The sequence below is a fragment of the Chamaea fasciata genome, unplaced genomic scaffold (assembly GCF_029207755.1).
Source record: "Chamaea fasciata isolate MVZ Bird 193981 ecotype frontalis unplaced genomic scaffold, bChaFas1.0.hap1 SCAF_6, whole genome shotgun sequence".
NCBI lineage: Eukaryota > Metazoa > Chordata > Aves > Passeriformes > Sylviidae > Chamaea > Chamaea fasciata.
Window position 1 is genome coordinate 1,087,704 of NW_027094091.1, and position 21,603 is coordinate 1,109,306.

General features: G+C 53.2%; 1 protein-coding gene across 1 annotated transcript in view; it reads left to right on the top strand.

Annotated features, from left to right (window-relative positions):
- The window catches only part of EXOC6B (exocyst complex component 6B), a 235,023-nt gene that overhangs the window by 111,555 nt on the left and 101,865 nt on the right, over positions 1–21,603 (top strand). The window contains 1 exon segment of the mRNA XM_066185120.1: positions 16,675–16,851. Within this exon segment, the coding sequence (XP_066041217.1) occupies positions 16,675–16,851 (177 nt within the window).

Here is a 21,603-nt window from a genome sequence, read left to right on the forward strand (position 1 = left end):
ATTGCCTAAAATAATCCGAATTCCCTGGTTCTGAGGTGAACGGGGCACAAATATCCCGGAAAAATCCCCAGGAGTTAAGGGAACTCCTCCCTCCCCCAGTAAGGAATGGAATTTTGGAGAACTGGAGATGGGAATTCAGTGGAGCCTCAGGTGTTTTGATTCCAAATGTGATGAAAAATTTTTTGACTCCTTTGTGACCAAGGGAGAAATTCCACTGGGAGAAACTCCTCCGGGAGAGATTCCAGTGGGAGAGATTCCACTGAATCTGGTGGAAAACCCTCAGGGTCGGGTGTGTTGACTTTGACTGACCTCGCTCTTTTATCTCGTGTGTTCTTTGTGATCCAGAGGGATCCTGGAATCCCAGGATGGGTTGGGATGGAAGGGACCCTAAAGCTCCTGCAGACCTGCCATGGACAGGGACAGCTCCCACTGTCCCAGGTGGATCCAACCTGGCCTTGGGCATTCCCAGGGATCCAGGGGCAGCCCCAGGGAATCTGGGAATTCCAGCCCAGCCCCTGCCCACCCTCCCAGGCAGGAATTGCTGCCCAAGATCCCAGCCCAATGTCCCCTTTCCCAGTGGGAAGCCATTCCCTGTGTCCTGTCCCTCCAGCCCTTGGCCCCAGCCCCTCTCCAGCTCTCCTGGAGCCCCTTTGGGGACTCTGAGCATTCCCGGGATTTTTCCCTTCTCCAGGGGAACATTCCCAGCTCTCCCAGCCTGGCTCCAGAGCAGCTCCAGGATTTGCTCCAGCTCCTCCTGAAGTTTGGATCCGGGAGCTGGGGCGGCTCTGCAGGTGGGGAATAACCTCGGGGCCCACAGGGGACACAATTCCCACCTTTCCTTTGGGATCTGGGCTGGGCCATCCCAGCCTCATCCACAAACATCCCAAATCCTCCTCCTCAATCCCTTTTTCTCCTCCCAGCCTGGGTTTGTGCTGGGATTTTTCCCCGACCCAGGAGCAGCTCCAGCCCCTGGCCTGGCTGAACCTTTTGCTCTCCCACCTCGGCGGGTTTCACGTTGTGCTCCCAAACCTTTTCCCACCTGGATTTCATCTCCCCACCGTTCCCTTGGATCAAGGCAGTGCTGGAGCCTCTGAGCTCTCTGGGGGGTCACGTTCACACCTTGTGAAAAGCAGGTGCAGCCTCATTAACTCCAGAGGGAGCAGTCAAAAAAAACCTTTGGAATTTCGTCCTTCCCGAGCCCATCCTGCGGGGAGAGGAAAATTCCCTGTAAAAAAAAAATATAAAAAAAATAAAAAAGGAGGGGAAATTTTTTTTGGTTTCTTGATTTGGTTTTTTTTTTGTTTTGTTTTTTTGATTTTTTCCCCAGTTTCAGTAGCAGGTGTGGAGTTGATCACCTGGAGAGAGGGGATGGCTCCATAAATCTGCTCATTCCCCCAGGGCTGGGCAGGGATGCCACACGTGTTGGGGACTCTGGGAAGACCTCCCAGCTCCACTTTTCCCCTTTAAAAAAACAAAACAAAACAAAAAAGCCCATAAACGAAAATTGGAAAGGGCTGGAGGGGAGGTGTGAGATTTTTTTTTCCAGTTTTTTTTTTTTTTAAATTTTATTTGCAGAGTTACGTTGGGGTGTTTTTTTTTTTTATTTTTTATTTTATTTTTTTTTTTAAATCCTTAATAGATTTATAATACTCAGCTCCCTTGATTCGTTTCCATAAAAATTAACCAGTAAATTTCAAATGGAAAAAAAAAACCCCAAAACACACAAAAGGCCCCTAATAGGAACCACCTTGGCTGAAACGTTCCTGTGTTCAGGAAAGGTGGGCCTGGGCATTTTTCCCCCCCCCTCTGCCAGGTTTTCTCCTGGAGCGTGCCACATGTTGGAGGGATATAAAACTTTTACTAACGAGGACTTGGAGGGATTCTGACTTTCTAATTGCCCTTTTCTTAATTTTTTTTTTTCCTGGTACAAGCTGCTGTTTATTTTGGGCTCTTTAAAAAAAAAAACCCAGGAGTTGTAATTTTGGAAGTCTGGGAGCTTGGGGAAGGATCCAGGCTGGTGGCCAGGGAAGGGCTGAGGGTGGCTCTGCTGATTCTCCTGGGGGTTTGGATCCTGTCCTTGGCAGTGGGAGTTGGGATCGTTTGGATTTTAATAATTTTTTTTTTTTTAATATTTTTAAAGTTATTTTTGAGCCAGGATTTGGTTGTGGAGTCCACAGATGAGGCCAGGCTGTTCCTGCTGGGGTGTTGGGATGGAGGTTCTGGGGACAGGCTGGGGATGGGTCACAGGTGGGACTCATGGGGGATCTTGGAGGACTTTTCCAACCTTAAGGGTTGTGGGATTCTGGGGTCTCCCGAAATCCCGAGTTTTTGCTGGATCATGGAATGGTTTGGGTGGGGAAAAAACCTGAAATCCCATCCAGTCCCACCATCCCAGGTGGATCCAAGCTGGCCTTGGACATTCCCAGGGATCCAGGGGCAGCCCCTGGGAATCTGGGAATTCCAGCCCAGCCCCTGCCCACCCTCCCAGGCAGGAATTGCTGCCCAAGATCCCAGCCCAATGTCCCCTTTCCCAGTGGGAAGCCATTTCCTGTGTCCTGTCCCTCCAGGCCTTGGCCCCGGCCCCTCTCCAGCTCTCCTGGAGCCCCTCTGGGGACTCTGAGCATTCCCTGGAATTTCTCCCTTCTCCCGGTGGAACACTTTGTGTTCCCATCCCATTCCATCCCCGACACCTCCCACCGTCCCGGGTGGATCCAAACCCCATCCAGCCTTTCCTTGGGCACTCCCAGGGATCTGGGACAGCACAAACTGGAATTTTTTTGGGCTCCTGCTGCCACGGCAGTGCCCTTGTCCTGCCCGGGGAACACTGAGCTGGGAAATCCATGGAATTAGGCCTGGATTAAATGCCTGCTGCTCATCCCTCAGCGGGATTAAAACCACAGAGGGAGATCCGGGCTCTGTCCTGTGGAGTTTTCCTTGGGTTGAGGCTGGTCCTGGCTGGGCTGAGCCTGGGTAAGCCGAGCCTGGGACCCTCCTGTTGCGGTTGGAGACCAGGGAGAGAAAGAAAAGGAAAATCCAACCCTTCCAGGGCTTTTTTGTTTTTTTAATAGCTGCAAAAAAACCCCAAAAAAGCTCTTTGTAGTTTCCCCAGATGCCTTTAGAGGGCAGATCATGTCCGGGGAATAACAGATTTGGGCCGCGCTCGATATTCCCGGTGCCGGATTCATAAACTTGGAGCGCTCAGAACACGGAGAGTGAGATTTTTTTTTTTTTAAATTTTTTTTTAAAAGCATAATTTGAATTCTGCAACAACTCGCGGTGCCTTCAAGGGGCGACCGTGAAGCGAATTCACGGCGGCGAGATGAGATCAGGTTTTGATTTATCGCCGCGGGACTTTAAAAAAGAAACCCAAAAAAATCTTGTTTAGGCTCGGCCCCTAAAAAATTGTGGTGTGAGTGAAATATTAGTGATGGATGCAGGGAGAGGAAAAAAAAAATCCCTGGGAACATACTGTGGGAGAGAGGAGAATTATGTAATGTGTTGACTAAGTTCGTTTTTTGTGTTTAAAGCGACCACAGAGAGCGGTTCCAGTTGGGAGGGTTGGTTTTGGAGAGCGGCGCCGAGCGCTGGATGTGTAATTTCATTTTTTTTTTCTCTGCTGTAATCTCTGCTCTAAATCCCCCCAACCCTCACGCCCCCGGTGCTTAGGAGGAGGAAAAAAAAAGAAAAAAGAAAAAAATGTCTTTATCGACAGAATATTTCACGTTATCAGAGGGATCTTTGTGAAGGCAGGAAAACGAAACTGAAGCTCTGCTGTAAAGCTGAAACTTTTCGTGTTGGGATTAAATATTCCTTAAAAGTTCCTGTGCTGTGGGGGAGGGGAGGAGGCAGGGCCCGGCTAATTCTGGGATTAATTAAAACCAGCGCTAACCAAGGCATGGTTCTGCTTTCTTCTGCTGCTCCCCTCAAGCTCAGGGATCCTGGGGAAGATGATTATTCCTGAAAAAAAAAAAGCCACGTTCTGTTCTTTGTGGCTCAGCCCCGTTGGCAGCTGCTCTGTGGGTTTCTCATCAAAAAAAAACCAACTCCCAAAAAAAAAAAAAAACCAGAGGGGTTATTCCCAAACAGAATGAAAAGGGCTTTGTTCCAATCAGGATTTATCCATTTTTTTTTATTTTATTTTTATTTTATTCAATCATGTTTTTCAAGTCTCCTGAAGGTGGAGGCGCTGCTGCTGCTCCTGGGATGTGCAGGATGTGTGTTGGGGGTTTATTTTTTGGGGCGGTTTTAGGGTTCAGCCATTTCACTGTGATCCTTGCCCAGGTTCCTCCTGGAGTTTTGATGGAAAAGGGAAAAAAAAAAGGGGGCTGATCCATCGGGGGCCGTGCGCAGCGTTTGGGTTTGTCCCACACTGGACAGATGGACAGGGGACAGAGGGACAGATGGACACGTGGGGATGAAGGATGGGCTGGGACAGAACCTCAGGGGCTGGAGCTGCTCCTGGATCGGGGAAAAATCCCAGCACAAATCCAGGCTGGGAGGAGAAAAAGGGACGGAGAGCAGCCCTGGGAGAGAGAGATTTGGGATGTTGTGGATGAGGCTGGGATGGCCCAGCCCAGATCCCAAAGGAAAGGTGGGAATTGTGTCCCCTGTGGGCCCTGAGGTGATTCCCCACCTGCAGAGCTGCCCCAGCTCCCGGATCCAAACTTCAGGAGGAGCTGGAGCTGCTGGAGCAAATCCTGGAGCTGCTCTGGAGCCAGGCTGGGAGAGCTGGGAATGTTCCCCTGGAGAAGGGAAAAATCCCGGGAATGCTCAGAGTCCCCAAAGGGGCTCCAGGAGAGCTGGAGAGGGGCTGGGGCCGAGGGCTGGAGGGACAGGACACAGGGAATGGCTTCCCACTGGGAAAGGGGACATTGGGCTGGGATCTTGGGCAGCAATTCCTGCCTGGGAGGGTGGGGAGGGGCCGGGCTGGAATTCCCACATTTGCTGGTTCCCTGGGAGTGTCCAAGGCCGGGTTGGATCCACCTGGGACGGTGGGAGGTGGAACACGGTGGTTTTTAAGGTTTCCTTCCCACATTCCATGAGGATTTAGCTTTGAGCTCCGAAGCCCACGGCACTTCAGGGGAACAGCTGTGGCCTATCCCTGGAAAAACATTCCCCTGCCATGGAAAATGGGATCATGGGGATGTCAGCACAGCCTCAGCCCAGCAGCCTCTTCCCAGACACAAGGAACATTCCGGATCCCGTCCCCATCCCTCAGTTTCTGACCCTGTTCCCACATCCCAGCCATGGAATGTGCCCCGTTGGGATCCTGGGGAATGGTGGAGGAGATCCTGGCTGCAGCTCTGGGATCTCAGATAGATCCAAAGGATCTCTGCGGCTCTCCCCAGATCTCATTTATAGATTCCCTGTGGAAAAAAAAACCAAACCCCTGTTTTGTCCAGGATTTGACCACGCTGGGCTTTTCCTGGGATTTCCCGAGCCCTGTGTGTGTTCCATCCCTTTGCTCTGACCGTGGCCCGTCCCCGAGAATCCTTCCCAATCCCAGCCCGGGCTGATAAATGGAAACAAAAGCGGAATCTTGAAGGGAACCTTATCGCCAGCTGCCAGAGCCCGGGGAGGGGATGTGGAACAGCCCTTTGGGAACTCCCAGGGAGATCAGGAGACAAGGATTCCATGCCAGGCCAGGCCGGGGTAACTCCCTGGGGGACTTTGGTGGTCCAGGAGAAGTGGGGGTGATAATCCCTGTCTGCTCCGTGGCTGAGGGAGCAGCTCCTGCCACAGAAAAACAGGGATAACAGGCAGGGCTGCTCCTCGGGAACAGCAGCAGCTTCCAGTGGCTGCGCTTCCCTTCCCAGGAAAAATGGGAGGAAAACCGCTGGGAAACGTTGGAATGAGGGAGTTCAGACTGCAGTGAGGGCCCTGTGTGGTGTCAGAGGTTGGGCAGGGGCAGCTCCAAGCTGAGCACACTCCGGTGGTTTTTCCAGAATTCCCCCTGGATCCAACCTTGGAAAATCCAGCCCAACGCCTTCCCCCTTTGGTGAGATCTGCTCCGTGGCTGCTTTTATCCTGAATATCCAGAGGGGTGAGGGACAGAGGTGGGGACTACACCTGGACAGTCCCCAGGGGGTTTGAGGAGCTCCTGGAGCTGGGAATATTCCCGTGCTGGGAGTGATGCCGGGGGCTGGAATTTCACTGAGTGCCTTTGGATTGAGGAGGAGCTCTCCTGGTGCTCCAGGCCCCAGAGCCGCACTGGGGGAAGCCCAAGGAAGGGCAGGGAAAGGCTTTGGAGCAACCTGGGAGAGTGGAAGGTGTCGCTTCCCATGGGAAAAGCTGGAACGGGATGAGCTTTTCCAACCCAAACCGCTCCGTGATCCCGCGAACCGCCCGAGTTTGTGATTCTCTGGGTGAATGTCCTCAAGTCAAAGCCTGAATGTGTCCCTTCAACTCCCCCCTCTCCTCTCCAGTTTCATTTCCTATTTTTTTTTTCCATTTCTTTCCCTGAGGAAACAAAGCCTTTTTGCCGGGACTTCTCCTTTTTGAACAAGTTCCACTGGGAAAAAAAAAAAAAAAAAAAAAGAAAAGAAGGACCAACCCCAAGCCCCTTGTTCCCTGTGCCTCGCTCGTCCGGGAGCGTGTCGGAACAAAGCCTGGCTTGGGAAAAACAATCCCAATTCCCTGCCCGAGCTCCCCAGAGCCGCGCTTGGGTGCTCCTGAGTCATCCCAGACCCTCTCACCTGTGACCGCGTGTGGTTGCGATCCCTCTGCTGCTCCCTCTCCTTACTCGGGGCTTTGCTCGTGGCTCCCAAATTAAGAGCGAGCAGAGGTGAAACCGACCCTGCGGGAGTTTCCAGCGCAGCTTTGAGTCACGGTTTGTGTCTCGGAGAGGAGAGGAGAGGAGAGGAGAGGAGAGGAGAGGAGAGGAGAGGAGAGGAGAGGAGAGGAGCCTCCCTGGGCAGAGCTCAGCCAGCCCCCGGGGTGGGGGATTTTCACCCAGGGGTGCTCCCAGCTGGAAAAGGGGATTTTTTTTTTTTTTTTTTTTTTGGAATCGTCGGTAGAAGCGAACCGAAGAATCTCAGTCCCGTCTCGGCTCGGATAAATCGTCGGACCATTTATCTGCCCCAGAGCTTGAGCAGAGGCCGAGGGCTTTCATGTGTTTGAAATTCCCTGTGGAATGCCCATCCTCCTCCTCCTCATCCTCCTCCTCCTCAGTCCCCCCGAGCTCATTCTCGGCTCCTCCGCCGCGCGTAAATGTGATAAATAAACTCTGTAATCGCGGCGCCGAGCTCCCTTTGAAGCTGCCCGCGGATCTGGAGCCCGCAGAAGTGTAAATCAACACTTTTGGCCATAAAGGGCTTCTTAAAAAGTGCCATTTTTTAATTTGGGTTTTTTTGGGTTTTTTTTGTTTTGTGCAGCTGACCCGAAGGCTGTGGTTGCCCAAGGATTTTTATCGAGCCCTCGTGTGATAAATTTCTCCTTGGAAAGGAGAGTCTGGATCATCCCTTTCTCTCCCAGCGCTGGGCTGAGCAGCGTCCCCCCCAAAACCAGCTGAGGTTTAATCGGTTTTGTGTAAAAATCTGAATTAACCCAGCGAGTGAGTGAACTCCGAGGATGGAAATATGGCTGAGCTCATCCCATGGGTTTGATCCCATCCAGTTCCATGGGCAGGGAAACCTCCCACTGTCCCAGGTGGATCCAAGCCCCAGTGTCCAAGGGTTAAGGGTTGTGGGATTCTGGGATCTACCTAAATGCCGAGTTATTGCTGGTTGGGATGTTCATGGAATGGTTTGGGTGGGAGGAGACCTTAAACCCCATCCAGTCCCACCATCCCAGGTGGATCCAAGCTGGCCTTGGGCATTCCCAGGGATCCAGGGGCAGCCCCAGGAAATCTGGGAATTCCAGCCCAGCCCCTGCCCACCCTCCCAGGCAGGAATTGCTGCCCAAGATCCCAGCCCAATGTCCCCTTTCCCAGTGGGAAGCCATTCCCTGTGTCCTGTCCCTCCAGGCCTTGGCCCCAGCCCCTCTCCAGCTCTCCTGGAGCCCCTTTGGGGACTCTGAGCATTCCCTGGAGTTTTCCCTTCTCCAGGGGAACATTCCCAGCTCTCCCAGAGCAGAGGGGCTCCAGAATCCTGGAATGGTTTGTGTTGGGAAGGAGCTCAAATCCCATCTCCTTCCAACCCCAAAACTTCCTCCTATACCAGGCTGCTCCAAGCCCAAATGTCCAACCTGGCTGTGGACACTCCCAGGGATCCTGGGCAGCACAAACAGGAATTGTTGGGAATCCGGTGGGGTCCTGCTCCCACGGCAGTGCCCTTGTCCTGCTCAGGGAATGCTGAACCGTAAAATCCGTGGAATTAGGCCTGGATGAAATCCAGCTTGGGAAAAGGAGCAGCAGGAGCAGGGGATGAGTGTAATTCATGGGGTGAGAGCGAAGCAAAAGGGGGAATTGAATTTTCCTCATCACAGACTCGACGCCAAAAAAACTCGGATTCGAGGAAAATTGATACTTAGGAATATCAGACCCAGAGGTGGATTTTAGCTCTGGACGGGCTCTCCGAGGTGGAAGAGACTTTTTAGGGAACGAGGAGCGGGTGGGGGGGTTGAGGCTGAGTCTGGGTCAGGGTCAGAGAACAAACCCCCGTCCGACGTTGCATTTCCAAACTCCTTTTGTTTCACGACCTGGAACGGAGTTCAAAACAAAAAAAAAAATCCCAAGAAAACCCCCCTCCCATTGTTGGGCCTCGTTTCCTGAGCCGAGGGAGAACTTTGTCAGCCAAACCTCCGACAAATTGTCTGCTCTGATAACGAGTTAGCACCGGGGACGGGAGAGGCCGAGCCCCCTCGTCGCCCCCGCCGCCGACAAACTCGAAGCAGGAGCTGCGGCCGTGCGCTGAGTTTACACCTTGCAATAATAATCCCCTGCTTTTATCTGATCCCGGGGGGAATTTTATAACTTTGGAATGGTTCTCTGGCAGGCCTCCAGCCCTACTGTCATTTTTTATTAATGTTCTTTTTTTCTTTTTTTTTTCTTTTTTTTTTTTTCCCCCCTACCCCCATAGCCGGTCTGCTTTTTTTTTTTTTCCTTTTTCTTTTTCCCCCCCTTTCTTTTTTTCCCCCCCCCCTAAAAATTGTTGAAGGGATATGTATCCCGTTCCCAGGGATATCGGGGGAAATGATGTTGGAAAATTCAAATTCGGGGGTCTGTAAAACCATCCCAGCAGGAACTAATCAAAACTACCAAAGCCAGCCAGCCTTTTAAATCATCGCTCCCTTTAAATCACCGCCGCCGTTCTCCCCGGGCCTTATCTCGTGGCTCATCAGGAAAAACCTAATTAGATTCTGCTCAAAAGTAAATGTCGGTGGGCGGAGGTGAGGGGAGGTGAGACTCGACGGCTGCGGGAAGACGAGGTGAAATGATGGAAAATAGCGGTTGTTGGGGTTTGAAAGGAGCTCCTTCCTCCTGGACGGGGCGGAAACGACTTTTCCTTGGGGTGGCGCTGGAGGCAGAGCCGGGAGGAGGCCCTGGCCTGATCTGGGAATGGTCTCGTGGGGTTGGGAATGATCCCATGGCAGTGGAAATGACTCAATGGCATTGGGAACGATCCTATCACAGTGGGAATGGTCCCATGGCTTTGGGAGTGATCCCATGGAGTTGTAAATGACTCCATGGCATTGGGAATGACCCCATGGGGTTGGGAATGATCCCACGGCGCTGGGAATAACTCCGCGGCGCTGGGAATGATCCCATGGCTTTGGGAATGAGCCTATGGCATTGGGAATGATCCCATGGTGTTGGGAATGATTCCATGGAGTTGGGAATGATTCCATGGAGTTGGAAATGTCTCCATGGCATTGGGAATAACTCCACGGCGTTGGAAATGATCCCGTGGCAGTGGGAATGACTCCATGGCATTGGAAATGATCCCGTGGGGTTGGGAATGATCCCATGGGGTTGGGAATGACTCTGTGGCATTGGGAATGATCCTGTGACATTGGGAATGATCTCATGGCATTGGGAATGATCCCATGGGGTTGGGAATGACTCTGTGGCATTGGGAATGATCCTGTGACATTGGAAATGATCTCATGGCATTGGGAATGATCTCATGGCAAGGGTAATGAGCCCATGGCAGTGGGAATGATCCCATGGTGTTGGGAATGATTCCATGGAGTTGGGAATGATTCCATGGAGTTGGAAATGTCTCCATGGCATTGGAAATGATCCCATGGCAGTGGGAATGACCCCACGGAGCTGGGAATGACTCCATGGCGTTGGGGTGCAGGTTTGCAGCCGGGGTCACTCGATCTCGAGGAGCTGAGTTGCTTTGAAAAACCCAACTCTGAAAAATTAAAAATCCAGCTACAAAAAAATTCACCTCCTGCTCAGTTGGGTTGTGAGGGCTGGGGGAGCTGGAGCTGCTGTTCTCGAGCTTGCGGGAGTTTTTTCAGGATGGATCCTGGAATGCTGAGGAAAGTCCTTCCTGTCCGAAGGGCTTTGAATCTCAGGATGGTTCGGGTTGGAAGGGACCTTAAAAATCATCCACCTGCCAATCCCAGGTGGATCCAAGCCCCATCCAGCCTGGCCTTGGACACCTCCAGGGGTGAGGAGCCCACGCCTCTGTGGGAATTTGTATTTAGGGTTTGAAGAGAAACCCCCAAAGCCACGTCCTGCGGGGTCGAGCCCTCGGTGAGGGGACGTGCAGGAGACGGGAGGTACATCATCACAAAACTCCAGGATGGTTTGGGTGCAAAGTGACCTTAAATCCCATCCCATTCCACCCCCTGCCGTGGGCAGGGACACCTCCCACTGTCCCAGGTCTCCTAAAAGTCTTCTGGTGACAACCTCAGTCCTCAGACGTGCGTCGCTGACCTGGCCCTGGAGGGGGAAAGGTGCCTTTGCTTGTCCGACCAGCCAGTCTGGAAAGAGAATTCCCGCCGGGAGCTGGGAATTCTGCCCTGAGGGAGTGCTGAGGACGCTCCTGCTCTCCCAGGCTGCTGTGGGTGAGGGAAGCGGCCGTGCTTGGAGGGAACTTCACGTCACACTTTGCGTTTGATGTCCCAACTCAGCCTGGTTTCTCGTGTTCCCGTGGAGCAGAGGATGCCAGGGACAATCCCACAGGATAACCCCAAACTGGCCTCGCGTTCACGGAAACCACACCAAAAGGTGGGGGAGGGATTTTGGGTCGGATTTGTCATCCCCTGAGGGCTTTGGGTCACCCCCAGCCCCGATTCCGTCATGGCACTCGGGGTGTCGCCCGGCCTTTGATGTGGAGCCTCTTCCCTGAGCTCTGCGAGGATCAGAACCCCCCAAAAAACCCCCCAGTGCTCCTCTGCAGCTCGGGTTTGATCCTTCCTGTGCCACAGCAAATCCCTGGAAGGGTCCTTCTGCACCAGGGAGGTGCTGGGAATGAGCCGGGGGTGGAATTCCGCGGGATAATCCCGAATTTCTCCAGAGCTGCTTCCTCTGGGCCTCCCCCCAGCTCTGCCTTTCCCCTCACGGTGAAACCAAAGCCTTCACAAAGAAGCAGAAAACTCGATATTTCTCACTTGTAGGTCACCTCAGTCCAGGTGGTTTCCTGCCGGGAGCAGGGTGGGGGTTGTTGGGAATGCCCTCGCGGAGATGGGAAAGTCATTCCCGTTCCTTCTGGAGCGTGCAGGGTCCAGGATCACTCCGTCATTTGGGGCACCCCTGTTCCCCAGAATGTGCCCGTCACAGGTCAGGATTTGGCTCCGGAGCTCCCAAAAAGGGAAGAGAAAAAACCTCCTGTACGTGAGGCCGTTCAGGCAGAAATCCCTGGAAAAAAAAAAAATCTCGTCTAATTTAAAACTCCCCCCATGAAAAAATCCCGAAAGGTGAAGGTTCCTCCAGGTCCGAATTGCTCCTGGTGGGCTGGAAACCATCGGGAGCAACCTCTGGCTGCTTTTTAGGATATCTGGGAGTTGGGACATTCAATTTTTTTCCAGTTTTTTTTTTAATTCAGAGGGTGATGAGGCCCTAGCACAGAGTGCCCAGATTTTCTGAGGCTGCCCCTGGATTCCTGGAAGTGTCCAAGGCCAGGCTGGGAATTGGGGTTTGGAACAGCCTGGGATAGTGGGAGGTGTCAATGGGATAATTTTATGGTCTCCTTCTAACCCAAACCCTTCCTGAATTCTGTGATTTCCCCAGCGGGTGCTCGGATTTCAATCCAGGTCAAAATCCTTCTCCTGATAAATCAGTTTATCTGCATTGAAAGTGCAAAATCAAAGCCGGAGGGGGGAAATTCCACGGGGGGCTCCTCATCCCGGAGCGATGCCGGAGGGATAAATTTCCTTGATTTCTAAATAACTGGAATTTCTGAGTTCTTATCAATACTTAGTTCGGATCTTATCAATATTGACCCCCGACCACGTCCTGCTGTGCTCCCACAGCAGAGCTGGACCGAGGGAAGACGAATCCCTGCTGGAAAACAGAGGTGGCACCAAGGTCGGGGATTCTCAGGGAGCGTTTCCACGGGTCCTTGGTGACACCAACTCCGTGTCCAGCCTGAAATCCTGCGTGTCCCACGCCGGGACAGAAGAGTCCAGGGCTGGCAGCAGCGTCCTCCGGCTCGTTATCCCAAATTTCCCTCTCCCATGACCGCCTGTGCGCTCCGGGCCCACTCCGCCCTGCTTAATGATCCGTGTCCAGCTCCAGGGCTCCGTCCAAAACTCGGCCTCTTCCCACTCTTTTGATTCTCCCCTCTCCAGAAGGAGGAGGATTACATAAACCGGAGGGTTTACTGAGTGCGTTTGGGGGGAATTTCCAGCGGGTTCGGGGTTATAACTTCATTAGGTTCGGGGTTGGGAAACTCGACGGCGGCGCTGGGCGAGCCCCGACCCCTTTTGTTGTGTTCTCTTCTGAAGGACCAAACGCTCCCGCCCCTTTTTTTTTTTTATTTGAAGTCCTAATTCCCTTTATGGGATGTCGCAAGGCCCTTTCTATAGAGCGCTGCCTCTGAAGTCCCAAAATCCCGGTGCCAAAAAATGTCCCTTTTCCCCCCATCGGCTCCGCGGCCTGACGACGTCGGGAGCAAAACTTTGTCCGCCCGAACCTTTCCTCCCCTCCGGGGCTTTTTCTTGCAAAAAAATTCCCATTGTTGGGATTTATTCCTTTTTAAAGGGAGTTCCCCTGGCTCAGCTGGGAGGAGGAAAGAAACTCCAGGGCTACTCCTGCTTTCCAACCACTAGAGGTCAAGGTTGTGCTGTGGGATAAAACGCATCCCGCAAGGATAACGTGTCCCGAATCCAAGGATTCTTGCTGCAGCCACCTCCAGGGGCAGCTTTGTACGCGGGATTTTGTTAGCAATTAATTGGCTCGTTGATTAATTCGGAGCTGGTTGTGCGCGCTCGGGGTGAGGAGAACTTCGCGGTGGGTTTTCCGAAGGAATGGGGATATCCGTGCCAGGATTTGCCAAGGAATGGGGATCTTGGTGCCGTGCTTGGGTTTCAGTGTTCCTCCAACGTTGGAATTACTCCAGTGCTCGGCCCCTGGTGGGGTTTTGCTTCCCAGATTTCCTTGAGAAATTTCCCTTGGGATTCCTTGAGGCTGGCAAAAATCAAAGCTGCTCCCGAATTGGTTTTTTTTTTTTTTTTTTTTTTTTTGAGGGGGAAAGCGTTAAAACTTCCAAGTGTTGGGAAGGAAATAATCTGGGAAGTTTGCAGGCGGATGAAGCTTCGTGCTCTCTGCAGTTCAGGTGGCAAAAGTGATTAATAATTAGCGATTTGTAATAGTAATTAATGTTCTAATTCTCCCTTGGTGTCGCTGGCAGCTGGACTCCGACAGGTTTGATGGTTTTCCTGCTTCCCTGTAAATCCAGACTGTCACATTCCCGCATGGAAGGGGATGGGCCCCTTTTGCCACCTCAGAGAATCCTGGAATTCCAGAGTGCCCGGGAGCTACCTGGGCTTGACGAAAGTGTCCTTGCCCATGGGACGAGAGAATCCTTAAGATCCTGTCCATGATTCCATGATTCCCGCACACCTTTCTGCTAGCGCGTAAAAAACCCACAGCAAAACACGGGGAGGAATCCTCTAAATCTGTGTCTAAATCCCTATAAATTCCAGCTTTTCCCAGGGTTTGTTTTCCAGTTACACAGACCCGCGTGTCCAGCACTGCCACATCCATGGGATTGGCCTTTTTTTCCCTGATTTTGGCTGGGATTTGGCCCTGGAGTCCCCTCCAGGGTCTGTGCTGTTCCCATTCCTTGTCCTCTGGTTTGAACTTGATCAGCTCCTGAACAATTGAGGCTGAATCGCTTTTCCTGCTGATTATTGTGCTCCATATCAAAGAAAAAACAAGGAATTTTTTTCCAGGAGTGATCTTTACTGCCAGACAACCCCAGAAAATCCCTGGAATCACTTCCCACCCCTGGCTGGGATTTGGCCCTGGAGAAGACTCCTCCAGTGTCTGTGCTGTTCCCATTCCTTGTCCTCCCGTTTGAACTTGATCAATTGGGCCTGAACCATTTTCCTGCTGATCATTGCGCCCCATATCAAAGAAAAAACGGGGAATTTTTTTTTTTTCCAGGAGCGACCTTTACTGCCAAAAAAAAAAATCCCTGGAATCACTTCCCAACCCCTCCATCCCGGCGATTTTCCTTGAGCACCTTTTTACGGCTCGTTCCGCGCCTCAACGCCGTGCAATTAAACCCTCCTGGGCTCCCACAAAAAAAAAAAAAAAACGCGACGATTTCAGGGACCTCTGGGGTCCAGATGTGGAATGTTTTGCGCCGCCACGGCTGGAAAAGAGAGGAATAAACCCCGAGGTCCCCGAGCGCGGCCTGTGACAGTCACCACATGGCCCGCGGGCCAATATTGCTGCAGCTGGGCCGTAAAAGGATCAATGTGGGGATTTGGAAAGCGTCAGGAGCGTGTTTGGGTCCTTGCATAATCCCTGGCCTGCTCTGCAAATGGAGCCGGAGATATCCGGGGGTTGTGCGGGGCAGGGGGGGAAAAGGCGACGTGTCGGAATTCCTCAGGGCTCTGTGCTGGGGCCAGCTCCGTTCAATGTTTTCACTGGTGACACGGGTGAGGGGATCGAGTCTTTCATTGGTAAATTTGTGGATGACACTAAGCTGGGAGCGTGTGTTGACCTGTTGGAAGGGAGGATGGCTCTGCAGAGAGACCCGGAATGGTTGGATGGGTGGGCAGAGTCCGACAAGATGAAGTTTAATGAGTCCAAGTGTCGAGTGCTGCACTTTGGCCACAATAACCCCCTGCAGTGCTCTAGGCTGGGGACGGTGCGGCCGGACAGTGCCCAGGAGGAAAGGGGCCTGGGGACACTGGTGACAGCAGCTGGACATCAGCCAGGGTGTGCCCAGGTGGCCAAGAAGGCCAATGGCACCTGGATCAGGAATGGTGTGGCCAGCGGGAGCAGGGAGGTCATTCTGGCCCTGGATTCAGCACTGGTGAGGCCACACCTGGGTGTGTGTCCAGTTTAGGATGGACACTGAGTGCCGTGTCCAGTTTAGGATGGACACTGAGTGCTGTGTCCAGTTTAGGATGGACATTGAGTGCTGTGTCCAGTTTAGGATGGACACTGAGTGCTGTGTCCAGTTTAGGATGGACATTGAGTGCTGTGTCCAGTTTAGGATGGACACTGAGTGCTGTGTCCAGTTTAGGATGGACATTGAGTGCCGTGTCCAGTTTAGGATGGACACTGAGTGCTGTGTCCAGTTTAGGATGGACACTGAGTGCTGTGTCCAGTTTAGGATGGACATTGAGTGCTGTGTCCAGTTTAGGATGGACACTGAGTGCTGTGTCCAGTTTAGGATGGACATTGAGTGCTGTGTCCAGTTTAGGATGGACACTGAGTGCTGTGTCCAGTTTAGGCTGGACATTGAGTGCCGTGTCCAGTTTAGGATGGACACTGAGTGCTGTGTCCGGTTTAGGATGGACACTGAGTGCTGTGTCCAGTTTAGGATGGACACTGAGTGCTGTGTCCAGTTTAGGATGGACACTGAGTGCCGTGTCCAGTTTAGGCTGGACACTGAGTGCTGTGTCCGGTTTAGGCTGGACACTGAGTGCTGTGTCCAGTTTAGGATGGACACTGAGTGCTGTGTCCGGTTTAGGATGGACACTGAGTGCTGTGTCCAGTTTAGGATGGACACTGAATGCTGTGTCCAGTTTAGGATGGACACTGAGTGCTGTGTCCAGTTCTGGCCCCTCAGTTTAGGAAGGACATTGAGACGCTTGAGCGCATCCAGAGGAGGCAACAAAGCTGCTGAAGGGTTTGGAACACAAGCCATAGGAGGGACGGCTGAGGGAGCTGGGGTTGTTTGTCCTGGAGAAAAGGAGACTCAGGGGTGACCTGATCACTCCCCACAACCCCCGGAAAGGTGGCTGTGCCCAGCTGGGGTCGGTCTCTTTCTCCAGGCAGCAGCTGACGGAACGAGAGGACACAGTCTTAAGCAGTGTCAAGGGAAATACAGGTTGGATATCAGGAAGAAGTTTTTCACGGAAAGAGTGATAAAACCCTGGAATGGTCTGCCCGCGGAGGTGGTGGAGTCACCATCCCTGGGTGTGTTTAAAGATGTGGCCGTGGTTCAGTTGAGGTGTCGGGGCTGGGCTGGACTCGATGATCTCCAAGGTCTCTCCCAACCTTCACACTCTGTGACTCTGGGATTTCTTTGTGTCCCCTTCCAGGCCTGAAATCCCAGGTGAAATTTGTGGGGTTTATTTGTTTTTTTCCCCCTTTAGGCACAGCAGCAGAGAAACCTGGACAACATCGTGTCCCAGCAGCCCAGGATCAGCGGGGGGAAGAAATCCAAGAAGGAATTCAGCGCCAGCTCCGAGCTGGAGGTGAAGAACACCAGCCCCATGTCGGAGCAGGATTCGGGCATCCTGGATGTGGAGGATGAGGATGAGGAGGAAGAGGTAACTGTGCCAACACCAAGCCAGGGGCACTGGGCACTGAGGGGTGGCTGTGGTGGGTTTGCTCCTTGCTCCTGGGGGAGTCCTGCAGGCGCAGAAGAGGCTGGACAATGTGGGACGTGTCCCAAAATTCGGTTCGTTTGTGTTTTTATCCCCGTTCCCGTTGCCGGGCTCAGCAGAGAGGCCAAGGGTAGAGAATTGCCCACCCCAGTGTGTCCCAGCACCGTGGTGCTGCTGGAGAACATCCATCCCTCCTGGAAACGTTGCTCCATGACCCAATTTTCGCCCTTTTCCTTTGTCCTGGTTTGTCTTTGGATAAGGAATTGTGTCAGGACGGGAGCTGGAAGTTTGAATTCCTTGACGTGCTCCCTTCTTTCCTTCCCTTCCTGCTGCTACTTCCTGGGACCCGACAGAGGGGTCTGGGAACCACAAACCGTAACCTGGGGATGGTGTTGGACCATCTGGACCGAACTGGGAGAGCTGTTTTCCTTCCTCCCTGTGCTGGGACACCCGGGATTTGGGATGTTTCCCATGGAATGGAGCCCCGTGGCTCAGGAAAAGCAGCTCAGGAGATCCAGACCTGCAGTGCAGGACTTGGAGCCTTTGGGTGTGCCCATCGTTCCTTGGGATGTGGCCGTGCCCTGGACATTTTGGGAAGTCCTGTCTGCCCCTCTGGATGCTTTTTCTCATTTGTTGAAGCCTCTTTTGTCAGGAAAATGGTGTTTGCAGCTACAGGCAGTCCCTGGGCTGGGCTGGGAGAGCTGGGAATGTTCCCCTGGAGAAGGGAAAACTCCAGGGAATGCTCAGAGTCCCCAAAGGGGCTCCAGGAGAGCTGGAGAGGGGCTGGGGCCAAGGCCTGGAGGGACAGGACACAGGGAATGGCTTCCCACTGGGAAAGGGGACATTGGGCTGGGATCTTGGGCAGCAATTCCTGCCTGGGAGGGTGGGCAGGGGCTGGGCTGGAATTCCCAGATTCCCAGGGGCTGCCCCTGGATCCCTGGGAATGCCCAAGGCCAGGTTGGATCCACCTGGGTCGGTGGGACTGGATGGGGTTTAAGGTGTCTTCCCACCCAAAAGGTTCCATGAACATCCCAAGCAGCAATAACTCGGGATTTAGGTGTGTCCAAGGCCAGGTTGGACACTGGGGCCTGGATCCACCTGGGATGGTGGGAGGTGTCCCTGCCCATGGATGGGATGGGCTTTGAGGTCCCTTCCCACCCAATCCATTCCACGATTCCGGGGTTCTGGCCTGTCTCGGGCAGGTGAATCCCGTGTCCGGGTGTGGTGGCACTCTGGTGGCCTCACAGGAGGTGACCCTGCGGGAGGGGCTGTCCCCGTCCAGCCCGGTCCCGGGGTGGGCAGTGGCCGCTGTCCCTGGTGGTGGAGAGCAGTGGGGGAGGGGCAGCGGCCACGGGAGCCCCGGGGGCACCTGGCCGGGTGTCCTGGAGGAGATCCCATGGAGGAGATGCCATAGAGGAGCCCCCATGGAGGAGACCTCATGGAGCAGATCCATGGAGGAGATCCCATGGAGGAGACCTCATGGAGAGGATCCCATTGAGGAGATCCCAGGGAGCAGATCCATGGAGGAGATCCCATGGAGGAGACCTCATGGAGAGGATCCCATTGAGGAGATCCCAGGGAGGAGATCCATGGAGGAGATCCCATGGAGGAGACTCCATGGAGCAGATCCCATAGAGAAGATCCCATGGAATAGATCCAGTGGAGCAGACCCCATGGAGCAGATCCCATGGAGAGGATCCCATGGGGCAGATCCCATGGAGGAGATCCCATGAAGCATATCCCATGGAGAAGAACCCATGGAGCAGAACCCATGGAGCAGATCCCATGGAGTAGATCTCATGGGGGAGATCCCATGGAGCAGATCCCATGCAGTAGATCCCATGGGGGAGATCCCATGGAGCAGATCCCATGGAGGAGATCCCATGGAGCAGATCCCATGCAGTAGATCCCATGGGGGAGATCCCATGGAGCAGATCCCATGGAGCAGAACCCATGGAGCAGATCCCATGCAGTAGATCCCATGGGGGAGATCCCATGGAGCAGATCCCTTGCAGTAGATCCCATGGGGGAGATCCCATGGAGCAGATCCCATGGAGAGGATCCCATGGAGCAGATTCCATGGCCCCTTCTCCCATCAGCCCCAGAGGGAGAAGGGAGCGGTTTATTCTTGATCAGCTTTGGGTTCCCCGTGTTCCTTCCTTGGAGAATCAGGGAATTCAGGGAATTCTCCTTGGAGAGTCAGGGAATATCCTGAATGGAAAGGGATCCACAGGGATCATCCATCCAACCCCATTCCCTGCACAGACCCCCCAAAATCCCACCCTGGGCACTCCTGGAGTGGTATCCAAACTCTCCTGGAGCTCTGGCAGAGTTGGGAACGTGCCCATTCCCTGGGCAGGGCCAGCACCCTCTGGATGAGGAGCCTTTCCCTGAAATCCAGAACCTGCCCTGGAACAGCTCCAGCCCTGCCCTGGGTCCTTTTCCTTTCCAGAGTGAATCCTCCTGGGAATTTTTGTCCTTTTTTGGAAAGAATATTTATTTATTTATTTATTTATTAACCGAAAAAATCTCTCAAGTGGAAATGGAGCCGTTCCAATTTTGGGCTCGGAAGGACAAGAAAGACCTGGAGGGAAGGGAAGGAAGCTGGGAAAGGGCTGGAGAATTCTCGAGGGAGCTGGGAAAGGGCTGGAGAATTCCCGAGGGAGCTGGGAAAGGGGCTGGAGAATTCCTGAGGGAGCTGGGAAAGGGGCTGAGCCTGGAGAAAAGGAGGCTCAGGGAGGACTCTGAGCTCTCCCTGGAGCTTTCCCTTCTCCCGGTGAACATTCCCAGCTCTCCCAGCCTGGCTCCAGCCCTGGGAGCAGCTCCTGGATGTCCCCGCGGCTCTCTCCAGCAGCTCCAGATCCTTTTCCTGAGGACTCCAAAGCTGGATTGGAGCTGGTGGCTGCAGGGGAGTTTGAGGGACAATTCCTGGAATGTTTGTGTCCCGTGTCCCTCTGGCCCAGCCGATCCATGGATTCCATTTGGGAGGTTCCCAGATCGCTGGGTTTGGGTCCTCTGGAATTCCTGGTGTTGCGGTCTGGAGGGTTTTCACCCTCACTGAGGGACAGGAGCTGTGCTCGTGTCCTGCTTTTACACCGGAGCCCACCAAGGATCCGAGATCCGACCCCTGGAATCCCAAATTAATCCTCAATATCCCAAATTAACCCTGGTATCCTGAAAATTAACCCTCATATCCCAAATTAACCCGGATATCCCCAGGTAACCCTCAATGTCCCAAATTAACCTTCACATCCGGAATTAACCCTCAATATCCCGAATTAACCCTCATATCCAAAATTAACCCTCGTGTCCCGAATTAACCTTGGTATCCTGAATTAACCCTCGTATTCCCAATTAACCCTGGTATCCTGAATTAACCCTCGTATTCCTCATTAATCTTGGTATCCCAAATTAACCCTCGTACCCCAAATTAACCCTCGTGTCCCAAATTAACCCTCGTGTCCCAAATTAATCCTCGTGTCCCAAATTAACCCTCAATATCCCAAATTAACCTTCATATCCTGAATTAACCCTCGTATCCCAAATTAGTCCTCATATCCCAAATTTACCCTCAATGTCCAAAATCAACCCTCGTATCCCAAATTAATCCTTGTATCCCAAATTAACCCTCAATATCCCAAATTGACCCTGGTATCCCAGATTAACCCTCATATCCTGAATTAACCCTCATGTCCCAAATTAACTCTGGTATCCCAAATTAACCCTCGTGTCCCAAATTAACCCTCAATGTCCCAAATTAACCTTCATATCCTGAATTAACCCTCCTATCCCAAACTAACCCTCCTATCCGAAATTAACTCTGGTATCCCGAATTTTCCAAAGGCTCCCCTAAGCTCTGGGCCGTGCCTGTGCTGGTGGCAGCCAGGGCCGCCCATTTCCATGGAAAACTCGGCCCTGCAGGGGGTTAAAAGCGCTGCAGGAATCGTCTGAGCCCACTGGCAGGAGGGGTTTGGATGTTCCCGGAGCCCTCCCAGCTCCTGGAACGTGCCTGCTGCAGGATTTGGGAATGAGATCGGGAGGCTGATGCCGTGCGGAGTGGGAAGTTTTGGGGAGGGAGATGAATGAATCCTTTGTTCTGGGGAAACCGAGAGGCAGAAAAAAAACCCCCCGGGGTTGGGCTGGAGGGTGGGGGGATGGCAGGGGAGCCGCCAGTGCCTCCCAAAAATCCGGGATTTATGGATTCTTGGGAGCACTGGGGGTGCGGCTCTGGGTGGGGAAATGCAGGCGCTTCTTCGGCGCTGGAGGTGAAGTTTTTACACGTGTGTGAATGTTGGAATAGCCGAGAAATTTGTGGATATGAGACGGGGCAACCGTGCAATGGGTCCATCCAGGCAGAGGGGGAATTTCATGGAATCATGGAATGGGTTGGGAATGAAAGGACCTTAAAATCAGCAATTCCTCAATCCCACCCCATCCATGGGCAGGGACACCTCCCACCGTCCCAGTGGATCCAACCCGGCCTTGGGCATTCCCAGGGATCCAGGGGCAGCCCCAGCAGATGTGGGAATTCCAGCCCAGCCAGGAATTCCTTCCAAATATTCCACAAAACCCTCCCCTTTCCCAGTGGGAAGCCATTCCCTGTGTCCTGTCCCTCCAGGCCTTGGCCCCAGTCCCTCTCCAGCTCTCCTGGAGCCCCTCTGGGGACTCTGAGCATTCCCGGGATTTTTCCCTTCT